Source organism: Pogona vitticeps, chromosome 1 (genome assembly GCF_051106095.1).
Source record: "Pogona vitticeps strain Pit_001003342236 chromosome 1, PviZW2.1, whole genome shotgun sequence".
NCBI lineage: Eukaryota > Metazoa > Chordata > Lepidosauria > Squamata > Agamidae > Pogona > Pogona vitticeps.
Window position 1 is genome coordinate 222,265,202 of NC_135783.1, and position 13,710 is coordinate 222,278,911.

Sequence of the window (13,710 nt, forward strand, 5' to 3'; positions counted from 1 at the left end):
ATATACACAGTATTCAAGATAGTGGCCAAATTTGATTCAGCCCTAATGAACATAGTAAAGTGTTAGTTGACCCTCTACCATTTTCACTAAGCAGCACTCAAAATATTTTATACTAATAAAATATTAATAGTGAGTACAAGCAGTTTTAATGGTGTACAGCGCCTAGTGTCTTATTTATTCATTTGGAAGCCTTTCTGAGGTAGAAATGCTTTAAATAGCCTGTTTCAGTTTAGATTTTGGGCTGACTTGATTCAGTGGGGCTACTCTCCATGGAACTAACAGCTGAACTCAGCTGACTTGATGATGATGATGATTGTACTTTCTGTTCAGATTGTCTTAGTATCTGCTGATATCCATCAAAACTGACAAGAGTTTTATATTGATGCTTAAATTATCACAACAACTCAGTTTTTGAATTATTGTCTTCATTGTTGTCCCTTATTATTAAAAAAAGTACTGGGTATGACATTTGTGGCATAAAATTTATTTAGAATATTTATGGTAATTTTTAAAAAGTATTTTAAGCATTTGTCAATATCTTTTAAAAAGTCAGTTCTTGTTTGTAAGTTAAGAACTCTTCTAATATTTCCACAGGGGTAAGCTCCATTGAAGTTGTGGTCCAACATGGTTTAGCTACCCCTGAAGGTTTAACTGTTGACTGGATTGCTGGAAATATATACTGGATAGACAGCAATTTGGACCAAATTGAAGTAGCCAAATTAGATGGCACGCTGAGGACAACATTAATAGCAGGTGCAATGGAGCATCCTAGGGCTATTGCTTTGGATCCTAGATATGGGTAATTAAATTATCCTTAACGTTTGTTTACAATGAAACAGAATAAATGTTGGCTATATGGTGAGTTGCTGCTTTTCATTTGTTTTTAGTTCTGGATGATGCTTTTCTGAGCCTATGTTGGAGCAATATTATAAATCTGTTGTGATCAATCGCTTTTTGAATCTTAGAGTTCTTGTCATTTTCCCTCACCACATTTATTTTTTTTACTAAATTAGTTTTTGATTCTGTATTTCTGTGTGTGTGTGTGTATGTTTAATTTTTCTTCCCACCAGTATCATTTCAATTGCAGTTGTGGAAGTGCAGTGTGCACATGAACCTTTGCTGCTTCTGGAGGGGCATTAAATGGTGGGATTGATGAGAGTGATTTATGTGCCTGGTCCTTGCCAGCTATGTGTATGGCTCTTTTTTTCTGCCTGTTTTCACATCTGCACAAGACTGTGTAGACCTGTGGTTCCCAAACATTTTGGAGTCACGGTTCCTTTTATTAAAAGACTAATAGCTGAGGTGCCCCATGCTCAGAGGGGTCATCCGGGGTCTCACTGCCACCAGGGACAGGATCTTGACATTCCCCCCCACCATCCCATCTCCTCCGCACCTCCACATATCCCCTAGGCCTTGCCTTCTTCCAGGTCCTAAAGCAGGAAACTCCCAAGGCAAGGGCCTCCACTGGGGACCATAGGGTTAGGAAAGGAGAGGCAGGCACATAACCTCCACTTCCAGTTTCTGTTTGACATACAAGCTACAAATGCTTACAGGAGCTTTTCATACCTTTATGTGAAACAGGAGCCAGAAGTGAAGGCCGTGTGTCTGCTTCTCCTTACTCTAGTTGTATGGTCTCAGGTGGAGGCCAGTGGCCTCGTCCTGTGTTAGGACCTGGAAATTTCCCTTGGGGAAATTTGGGGGGTCAGGGAGGAGATAGGCTTGTTGAGGGGGTTCTGTTCCTTCTCCCATGGCACTCCAGCTAGGTTTCAAGGCGCCCCCTAGCACCATGGTGCACAGTTTGGGAACCCCTGCTGTAGGCATAGCTTAATTCTTAGTTATAGGATGTCTTGAAATTTGTTCGCTTCCATTGGGGAAGACATAGTTAATTTCCAAACTGAACACCATTCACAATCAGTTCTTTATGGAGTTACAACTAGATCATTAGTCACCACTAATCGTCTGATGTGATACAGTTACATATAACTTTACTTGCATACTGTCACTTTTCTATTGTGTACTAGGTCTGCATTCAATTAGTATAGATGATGTCTTACCATTACTCATGCTTATTTTATGAGACTGGAGCAGACAATACCTCTCTTGAAATTTGATATAAATGCTATATTTTAAATATAGCTTTGAAGGCACCCCACATAGGAAAGATTTAAGTGTACAGTTAAATACATGACAGTTAGATTTTTTTAATTGCATCTTTTTCTAAACAAGCACACAGTATTAACATTTTCTTTTTTTTAAAAAAAGCAGTTATTTCCAATTCTGTAAATTCAATAATAACCTTAATAATTTTATAAACTAGTGATGATCTGGAGATTGCAAATGGAACAGGAAGATATTCAGACACTAAGATATATTTCAGATGCTGTTGATACCTCTCTGGGCTCTGGCTCACTCAAAGTGTGCCTGGTATCCCCCAGCATCCCTGTAACACAGCCTCAGCACTGGGAGCAGAGAGGGCTTGAGTTGCCGATGCTGTATCTGGAGATACAAGGAGTCACAGGTTGCCTCTATACTTCACAATGACTTTAATTATTACAGATATATACCACAGCATCCAGGATTTCCAGGAAAGAAAGGAAATATTCATTTAGCAATAAAATACTTTAACTTTTCAGGATCCCAGGAGCAACTGGTGACTTGTCAAATCCTTTCCTGATCTATAAATAACAGAGATGATCAGACTAATTGAAGTGCCACTCATAAACATCCTCTCCAAGTATGGAAGAAGAGATTCTTTATTTTTGGAGAATGGCCCTGGGATTTCCTGCCACAGCTTCTTGGTGGATCTATTTTGTCTTCTCTTCAAGTGAAACCAACTGAGATCTCTTTCACAGACCGGGATATTCCTTTGGGGACTGGGCAGCTCTTGTGGTGGGAAATTAAAAATGGTCAAGTCAATAGCTTCGAATGTCCTACTCATCTGGGTGATTTGTCAAGGCCTGAGTCTGCCTAGAATCTTCATAGACCTGTAACTTGGGGTCCACAGTAATCTGGCTGTTCATATCTATTTTCAGAAGCAAGAACTACGAAAGATTGGCTTCATGGGTATTATTTCTGGCTCATTCAAGAAGGAGAACAAATGACTTCAAGAATTATTAATTTTTCAGATCAACTATAAAATGTTGTCCCCTCCCTTGCCCTTGCCAGGCATCTCTGTAGAGCTGTGCCGGTTGCAAAACAATTGTTAGCTTGGCTCTACAGTAAACCAGCTACTTTATAAATGGTCATATGTGGAGGGGCAGGGATCTTGGAGTTAGACTTTTGGGTTATGTGATCCGGCAATTCACTTGTGTTACAGGAAAGACACAGTACTGCAGGGATTACTTTCCAGTTTGCCATGCCTATGGTGTCTGCTTTTGAGGAGCCCAGCAAGTAATGGGCTCTGGAGAGAGCTCTACAGAGAAGTGGCAGCTCTCCTGAATGAGAGGAGCCCTCCCTGGGTGGGGGGAAAGGGGAGATGGATGCTTCAGGAAATGGCCCCAGCTCTGTCTGAAACAAGCACCTAATGAAAGAACCAGCCTTGGATTTGGTTGAAACCATTTAGTGCAACACACATGCGAGTAGAGGCGGGAACAAATTATGAACAAAGGAAAAACTAGGAAGAAAACAGTCCCTTACTGGGTGTTTTTAAGAGCAAACTAAAGACCTGGCTCTTTAGGCAGGCTTTCCCTCCTGTCATCACCTAATAACTTTCCCATTTTGAATTATGTTGTCACTGCTGTTAATTATATTGCTTTCACTTTTATGTCTTATTGTTAGCCACCCAGAGTAGACTTCGGTCTAGATGGGTGGGGTATAAATCAAATAATTAAATAAAAATAAATATAACAGATGTCTGGGCTTGCTTCCTCTTAACTTTAGCATCCTTTTTAAAGGAATGCCATAGTAAGATTGCAAATAGGAGGAAAGCCAGATTTGCCTCCTGATTAGCCATGATTTCATAGGGCAATTGGGAAGTCACAAATTGGTCTTTGCAGTCCACCATGGTAAGCCCCTGCTTTATGATTATTCCCTTCTAAACAGAAATTAACGGAGCACTAAAGCAGAAATACTTTGCATAATTTCTGATTGGGTTTAGGATATAAGTCTCAAGAGTGAGGAACTTAGCATGATGAAATACTGCTTGTTTCTCACATTTTAAACTAGGTTTTAAGCCAGATATCACTTCCTGATTTTACACCATCTGCCTCCTTTCCTCCTAAGCTAGACTACTGGAGGTAGCAAGAAAATTAATTTAATTTCTTTCACTGCCATGGAATAGTTCCTCACATGAGTTCTAACTCCTGTTCAGTTGGATTTGATTTGCGTTTTTCTCATCTTTGGTTTAGCTTGGTACTTCATTGCTTGCAGCCCCTCAGAAAACAAAGGTCCATTCCTTCCGTACTAGGAAAGAATGTTTGTGAGTGGTACTGTAATTAGCTTGATTGTCTATTTGTAGATCAAGAAAAGGCTTTGAGAAGACTGTCACCTGTTGTCACAAAAAAAAAAAACACACCATGGAACACTTGGGAATCCTCCAGCAATTATTGTTCTCTGATGGCAGTGAAACGCTAAAGGTCACAGTAATCCGAAGGCTATCAGATAATGGTCTGTCCACAACAATTCAGTTTTTCAAACCCTGCTGCCCACAGCTCACTTTAATATTAAGGAAACCTTTCACATGTATGTGTCCTGCCAGATGTGTAGATTTATATATAGTTTTAAATTTTTAATAGCCTGATGTACCTTCGTTATCAAACTGAGTTTCTAATACAAAGGAACATTTGTTGAACATTAGTATGGCTTCATTGTGCCAGAAAATTATGGAACTGTATGTCTAGATGGCAGTTGTATAGCTATTCCATCAATGACAAAACTATCTCCTGCACAGAATACCTTATTCAATGGTTTCTAATGCAATTAGATTCATAAAATACTGCTTCCATGATTTATTTATATTTCTTTTTACTGTAAACTTTTTTCCCTGTTCTTTGTGTCATTCAGAATTATGTTTTGGACAGATTGGGATGCTAATTTTCCTCGCATTGAGTCTGCTTCTATGAGTGGAGCAGGAAGAACGATTATATATAAAGACATGGATAGTGGAGCTTGGCCGAATGGCCTTACTGTTGATCATTTTGAAAAACGAATAGTATGGACAGATGCTAGGTAAATAAATAAATAAATAAATATATACATGTATATATATTTCTTTTATAATGTATTTATGGCATGCATATAATATGCTGGGCAACTTTCTGTAAGATCAAAGGAAGCAACATCAACAATTGTGTTATTTTCTCTTTATGATATTCCTGCAAGTAGTGATCCAGCTCTATTCATGTAATATGCTTTTCCCATATAATTATGACAACACTGGCATAAAAAAGAAATTGTGGCTGATTGTAGGAGAAATAGATTATGAATAATATGTAAAGAGACATTAGATTCCATAAATAGGTTGGATCCATAGATACTTAAGAGTAGACTCATGAAAATCAATGAAGCTTTCTTAACTATTTTAACAGGAAGTTGAATCATGGCAACTGGACTTCTGAGAAGTCCAGTTGCCATGACTCAACTTCCAGAGAAACTGAACTGGATGACTGAGATCCTTCACAGATATATTAACTGTCTTAAGGTACTTACTGTAACAGTAGCTAACTTAAGTCTCACCTATTCCTGCAAACCTGCTTTTAGTGTGATGAAGACAGAATCCAATCCAGTGATACCAGAGACTGAACCTGAGATTTTTTGCCTGTTACTTTTAACACTGAAATGTGACCCTTTCTCCAATATTTGCATATAGTCCTTTTGTATTTAAATTTCCAGACAAAAGTTGTAAGGTCACAACTGCAGTAAGAACGATGTCAGTTGTTCTCTCATGTTTGATTTCTAGAACTGAAATTTCAGAATGGATTTCTGTTTGTATTATTACTCAGGTCAGATGCTATTTATTCAGCACTATATGATGGAACAGGCATGATTGAGATAATACGAGGACATGAATATCTTTCTCACCCCTTCGCTGTCTCTTTATTTGGGAGTGAAGTATATTGGACAGACTGGAGGACAAACACATTGTCAAAAGCCAACAAATGGACTGGTCAAAATGTTAGTGTGATCCAAAAAACTAGTGCACAGCCATTTGATCTTCAAATTTATCACCCAAGTCGTCAACCACAAGGTAAATCAATACTTCTTAACAAGTGTCCATTATATTGTTTTTGTTCACATTCAGTTTGTACACTAATACAAGGAATATGATTGAAAATGTTTTAGCAGCTTCAGCTGTTGCTACTTTTCCTCCTCCTCTTCAACTTGGATGATGATGATAATAGTTGTTGTTGTTGTTGTTGTTGTTGTTGTTGTTGTTGTAGGTAGTAGTAGTAGTAGTAGTAGTAGTAGTAGTAGTAGTAGTAGTAGTAGTAGTAGTAGTAGTAGTATGGTCTTAATGTCTTATACTTACATGCAATAATCTCTTTATATCCTTTTAATGTTCCCTGGTTTGTGCTGCTAATATGAAAAATTTAAAATGGAGACAACAATATTAATATTGTCTCAGTCATATCTTAAACCTATAGCAATATAAAGATCACTAACAGAGATGGGGGTATTTGTATTCATATACGAATATCCCTGCACAGGTGGCATTAATGAGGGCCCAGCCCCATGGGGCCAGACAGTCTACTCACCGATCCACCAAGGACGTGGTCGGCATGATTCTACCGATGGCTCCGCAGTACGTGATCCGCTCACCACTCCTGGCAGGAGGCGGGAGAACAAGCCTCGCTGCGAGGTCGAAGAGTCAAATACCCCCATCGCTAATCACTAAGCAAATCATAAAGTTTGAATAAATGGCTCTTTGCATCTACTTCTGTGAAGTGTTACTAACCACCAGTTGCAAGTTGGAGAAAATGCTATGATTCTCTGTCCTCCATTTATAAAAAGACCCTGTGGTGTTGGTATATGGTGCACACATTGATCTTGGAATCTTTTGTGGCCATTATTTTAAATAGATGAATATAACGCAGTGGTATTAAAAACTAGTTGTCCTGTCACTGAATGGGGCTAGGATGGCAGGAAATGGATTGTGATTTCAAGAGTGGGAAGTCACAAGTATTTTCCTTTCCTTTCCCAATATCTGCTGAAACTAGCAGAATACTAAAATTACTTTTCTCCTTCCTCTAGTGATTCTCCTGATCATTCTTATTGTCTACACTATGTTCTGTGTTGTGCATTTGCTTGTGTCTGCATGGACATATTTTTCTTTTCTTTTTAACAAGACAGCACTCCTGATAATAGTGATCAGGGCTGTTTTCAATGGAGGAAGGCATATATTCATGTTCTTAAGATAGCAGTTACCAAGGGCAATCCTAGTTAGCTACCATGGGAGGATAACACATTTGTTTTACAGTTGACCTCAACAACTGTGATTCACTCTCCTCAAGGAAATAATAGAACTACATAGTGGAAGCACTTTATTTATTTATTTTTATTTATTTATTGTATTTATACCCCACCTATCTAGTCATTTCAACCACTCTAGGCGGCTTACAACATAAAGGATAACAAGTTCAAGAAAAGTTTATAACAATTAATTAATTAAATGATTCTGCAATGGGAAAAATACAAAATAAATCAAATAAAAGAGAAAAAGAATAAAAAAGGAAAGAGGACAGGAATTAACTGGAAGGGAAGGCCTGCCTATACATCCATGTTTTTAGTTGGTTCTTAAAATTACCCAGCGAGGGTGCAGCGCGAATCTCCAGAAGTAGGTTATTCCAGAGGCGAGGAGCCACCGCCGAGAAGGCCCAGTTTCTAGTTCTTTCCTTCCAGGCCTCCCTCGGCGTCAGGCTCCTCAGCCTCACCTCCTGGCTCGCGCAGGTGACACGGGTAGAACTAGTTGGGAGTAAGCGTTCTGCCAAGTATCGAGGTCCTAAACCATTTAGGGCTTTATATGTAAGCATCAACACTTTGAAGTCAATGCGGAAACGGATGGGCAGCCAGTGCAGCATGGCCAGAGTAGGAGAGATATGTTGGTATTTTCTCACTCCAGTAAGGAGTCTGGCCACCGCATTCTGCACCACTTGAAGTTTCCACATCAGCTTCAAAGGAAGCCCCACGTAGAGAAAAGTACAGAGAAAAGTCCCTAACAGCCTTTGGTTGTGTTCTGAAGGCCTAATATTATATTTGAATGGGAATAATAAGTAATGTAATGAACTTTTAATAAGTAAGTTGTTGGTAAGAAGGAGGTTTTAGTGGGGGAGTTCCATATTTTATCTTTTAAATTTTCTTTTGAATTGGTTTTATTCAGATCTTTCAAACGCTTAATATATTTGGTTTTTTTAATGTAATTTATTGTAATTTTAATTGGTTTAGTATTTGCTTTTTAAAATTCATTGCTAAACCACCTTGGATTCCTCTGTTGGGAGAAAGTTGGAGTAGAAATAAAATCAATTAATAGTTGAACCCAAGTCCTGGGAGTTATACAGATACGAAGGGTTCCATAGGCTCCTACCTTCTGCACTCAGAGGCCAAAGAAGAGAATGTTCACAACTTCTTATATGAATTTATCTATTTTCCTTTTTAAAATAAAGGAAATAGGACTATGAGTTTAAGGCTTTTTAATGCTGTTCAGTGGTGTGATTGCTTTGAATTCGCTCTACCCCAAAAAGCCTTTACACAAAATCTTCACCCTTGCTGCCTCCCCTCCCGAACAATAACACAACAACAAAAAACTGTTTGCATATGTTTGAAAAGTAAACAGATCATACAGTCATAACACTGCACAGCTGGAAGGGACCCCCAAGTTTCATGAAGTCCTTCAAAGCAGGAAATATAAAGCTGAAGCACCCGAGACACATGGCCATCCAATCTTTATTTAAAAACCTCAAATGAAGGACAATCCAGTATGTCCCAAGGTAATTCATTCCACTCTTGTACAACCTAGTTAGGTTCTTCCTAATATTTTGTTGGAATCCTTCTCCTTGTAACTTAAATCTATTGCTTTTGGATCCTGCTCTCTGGAGGATTTCAGCTGTCTGCTCACAAGCCTTTGTTTAGGATGGCCAAGGGGCTTCAGTGATTTCAGCTCTAAGGTGTATAGACACACATTGAAGTATATGCCTGTAGACTTGGATTTTCAGCTCCTGAGGTTTTCCTTTGGGGGGGGTGAGCCCAGAACACCAACCCCCATGAAGGCTTCTGTGGGTCCTTGTGGCTCTCTGAACACTGTGCTGCTCTCCCCTTTTCTGCTCTCCTCTCCACCTTGCTTCTTCTCTCACTGCTCTCTGTGCTGCTGGTCTCTGTGCTGCCACTCATCACTCACCTCTGTCTCTGCTCTGGAGCTACTGCTGAGAACACTGCCCAGCGTCAACTGGGGGCCTGGCAGCCAAAGCTTCTGTTACATGCTGGGCTGGCAGACCAGATTGGAAACCCCTCCTTTCAGGTCCGCTGGCCAGCTGCTGATCTTGCCTACTGCCTGCGCTGGCCAATCTGGAGGTGACAGCACAATTCCGGCCAGTTGGGCAGCTCCCAGGGGGCTGTGCAGAACCACCATGTGGCCGCCACCACTACAGAAGGAAAGGAAATGTGTGAAAACCACCTGGCCTTTCTAGTCATAGAAGGTTCCACTGTCTGAAAAAGCCCTTTGTCATCAGAGGAAGAGAACCAGATATGACCCAATATGCTGCATGATAACTCCTGTTGCCTCTCAGGAAGGCAATTTTTTAATGTCAGTTGACACTAACACATCTAGATAGTCTTGGCACACTCCCTTTATGATTTTTATTCCACTTTGACAACTCCAAGTACATGAACTGAAACAAACTGAAGATTCTTTGGGCTTTTTGTCTTATATGAATGATAGGAGACTATACTTTGAAGAAAGTGACATCCCATTCTCAAGTCCATCATTGTGTGGGCAATTCTCTGTTACATGGATTTATTTCATCTGATTTCATCTGATTAGAACCAATATTTTCTCTTCAAAAGCTTCAGTGCAAATGAAGATGAGGCGTTTACTTGGGGTCCCACTGCTTAAGGCTTCTAATTTCTGTAAATCTAGCTCTGTTATGTCACACCCACCACCTGCCTAAACTGTGGGAACTGAATCGTATTTTTTACCCTGCTGAGACATTGTGTACATAATTGGCAAAATTGCAACAGATATAGGTTTTAGAAGAATGAAAATACAGTGATGGGAAAGCTTGATATATTTCACCAGTCAAGCAGTTTCCTAAGATGTAAGAGCCTTTCTAAGGGGGCGTGGATATTGTCTTATGAGCAAGGTTACAAAATGGAATGAAATGAAAGTTTGCAGCCTTGGGTTTTGCATATAGTTTGAGACCTTCCATGCATGTGAGTCCAATTAGGTGTATAATTATGGAAGATATCCTTTTGCCTTTCTCTTCCACACTCCCTTTATTGAATATGAGATTTCTTATAAACAAATTCTAAACTTCCTTGCTCTCCTATAAAATGTAATGTAGTGTACATAAAAATGATGCAACATGAGACAGTTGAACATGCTCACATCATAAGCCTCTGTCTACCTTTTGAATTCCAGCTTCCAATCCTTGTGCAGCTAATAGTGGCAGAGGCCCTTGCTCTCATATGTGCCTAATCAATCACAACAGAAGCGCTGCATGTGCCTGTCCTCATCTAATGAAGCTTTCTACAGACAGAAAGACATGTTATGGTAAGTTTCAAATAAATTCCCTTGTTGCATGACAGATAAAGGACTTCTGTAGTTTCTGTGTAGTGATAACTTTGATGACAACTGTTGCTGCATGTGAACAAGTTTCAATATATTCTGTTTCTGAAGTTTTGATATCTTGGATGGAGTTGTAAGTTCACAGATCTCTCTATAGAGCAGAGAGATTTGAAAGTGGAAAGGGCATATTCAGAAATGATTATGCTGATCCATTGCAGAATTAAAAAGTATGTAATTGGGTTTTTTGGGGTTTTTTAATTTTTTATTTAAGCACACAAGTACAAGACACCTAACATCCAGCAACTACAACAAAAATACAAAAATAGAAAACCCATAAACAAACCCTCCCCCCTTTAAGGACAGCGATTCCAGCCTTGTTTGGGTCTCAGATTTGTCCTATTGGAAAAGTATGTAATTGTTCAAATGGCTACCCAGTTTTCTCCTGAAGTCATCCTAGCATCATTGTAGGGGTTTTAAGAAGTAGCTTATAAAGCATACAAGATTTCAGAAGAAATTATTTAATAGTATAATACATGTGTTAGCTGTAAGAGATGCAGCAATGTTAAGTAACTCTGAAGCATTTGTTTCAATTTGCAGTGATGGTTTGTTTTTATTATGCAAATGTAGCTGCAAAAACATTCTAGAAATTAGTTTTGTTTGATTAGAATGTATTACAGAAAATAAAGTTTGTTTTTGAACAACTCATTAAGAATTAATTCCAAGCATTCTGTTGAACATAATTTTGAGCCATGGAGATAGTGATGAATCAGTGCTGAATAGAGGGGACATAGCACCCGCAAAGTGCTGGTTCCCCTCTATTCAGCACTGGTTAGGCCTCGCCTTGAGTATTGTGTCCAGTTCTGGACACTGCTCTTCAAGAAGGATGCTGACAAATTGGAACAAATTCAGAGGAAGGCAACAAGGATGATCAGGGAGCTGGAAACCAAGCCTATGAGGAAAGACTGAAAGAACTGGGCATGTTTAACCTTGAAAAAAGAAGACAGAGGGATGATATGATAACACTTTTTAAAATACTTGAAAGTCTGTCATACAGAGGAGGGGCAGGATCTGTTCTTGATCATCCCAGAGTGCAGGACATGAAACAATGGGCTCAAGTTAACATGAAGCCAGATTTCGACTGGGTATCAGGAAAAAGTTCTAACTGTTAGAGCAGTACGGCAGTGGAACCAGTTACCTCAAGAGGTGGTGAGTGCCACAACACTGGAGGCATTCAAGAGAAACTTAGACAACCACCTGGCAGATATCCTTTGATTTGTATTCCTGCATAGAGCAGGGGGTTGGACTTGATGACCTTATAGGCCCCTTTCAACTTCACTATTCTATGATACAATTCTATGATAGCCCATTTGAACAAACTGGGCTTCCCCTTGTGAAAACAACAGTCCTGCAGACCCAGTTGGTTCTTTTTCCTTAGCAGCACATCAAAAAGTGTTACCACCATTTCATGTGCACTTCCTTTCTTTTACTTTCTTTATATCCAAAGGGATCTTGCCCAAGCAAAAGGGCACTTCTGCTTTCGCAAATGATGCCCCTGCATTCTGCATCATATTTATTTATTTTTATTTATTTATTGGATTTTTACCCCGCCCCTCTAGACGATGTTATAGAGACGTGTTTGCTTCGGGTCTCTATGCTCCAGCCCATGGCCTTGTCTCTCATGACTTGCTTTTTTTACTTGGAACTAGCTGCATAGGAGGGGAGGAGGAATGCCCCATAGAACTGATTAAATTCCATTTGTCCTATTCTATAAGAGAATGAACAATTTATTGGGCTTTGTTTTAATACCTGGCTGATTTCACTTAAAAGATTTTTTCCTATTAATGTAATGCTAGTATTTAGTACAAGGCATTTGCACCATTAACCTAATAATATGAAATAATTTAAAGTTCTAACAATATTCAGTATTTAAGATACTTGGGATGCTAAATTCTAACTAACTTTTTGTTTCCCTCGTTTGTTGTGTTGGTATTGTTCTTACATATAATGGGACAATAAATGTTGCTTGTGATACCTGGATAAATGCAATTCTTTGCTTTAGATTGTATTTTGTCTGTATATAAGTGTATCTGCATTACAGATCTGGTTGTTATAATCCTCTTCATTCATACTTTCAATATAAAAATTGTATGTTATTCCACTGAACTATATCTATAAAGTAACATCTATAATTCTTACAGAAATGAAAAAGTTTCTTCTTTATGCAACACGTTCAGAAATCAGAGGTGTTGACATAGAGAATCCGTACTTCAACTATATAACAGCCTTCACAGTTCCTGATATTGATGATGTAACAGTTGTAGATTTTGATACTGTAGAGGAACGTTTATACTGGACAGATGTGAAGACACAAACAATAAAAAGGGCCTTCATTAACGGGACTGGCTTAGAAACTGTCATTTCAAGAGGTAAACAGTATATTATTGAAAACAATATTGGTTAATATCTGCTAATTAAGGAAACAGTTATATATAACCAAATGATGCTGTTCTGTTAATTTCAGCAATGTTCTATCTTGAGATTAAGCTAACTAACAGTGATTTAATCACCATTATGGGTCCCAGGGGTTATAATTTGAATTTTACATTACATCTCACCAAAGTTGCATCTTGAAGATGCTTTGGCTAAAATCCTGTGGCTTACCATAGGAAGTTGTACCAAAGTGGTGCATTCAATCAGTGGGGATTTCGTGAGTCAGTTCCTTTCTAAGGTCTTTTGTTTCAAATGGATCTACTGTAGTTGCAACTTTAGTGTATTGTCACAAGTAGAGTAGGCCAGTTTGAATCAGTGGAACTTATGAAGGGGTCTACTCATCAAATCTCCACCGATCCAGTGAGTCTACTCTTATGCAATCTTTTACACTAAGCAAAAGAATTTTCTTCACACACTGTTAAAAAAAAAAGCAGGTTAAAAAAAAACAGTGGGTTGGACCATTGGTTCCCAACCTTAGGTTCCCAGATTTTCTTGGACTATAATGC

At 38.8% G+C, this 13,710-nt stretch overlaps 1 protein-coding gene across 5 annotated transcripts in view; it reads left to right on the top strand.

Moving 5' to 3' along the window:
- The window catches only part of LRP1B (LDL receptor related protein 1B), a 1,166,776-nt gene that overhangs the window by 932,313 nt on the left and 220,753 nt on the right, over nt 1–13,710 (top strand). For all 5 annotated transcript variants that reach the window (XM_072983887.2, XM_078376975.1, XM_078376977.1 and 2 more), the window contains exons 25-29: nt 595–799; nt 5,002–5,166; nt 5,940–6,184; nt 10,568–10,699; nt 12,913–13,140. In XM_072983887.2, coding sequence (XP_072839988.2) covers nt 595–799; nt 5,002–5,166; nt 5,940–6,184; nt 10,568–10,699; nt 12,913–13,140 — 975 coding nt within the window. The remainder of the gene's footprint in view (nt 1–594; nt 800–5,001; nt 5,167–5,939; nt 6,185–10,567; nt 10,700–12,912; nt 13,141–13,710) is intronic.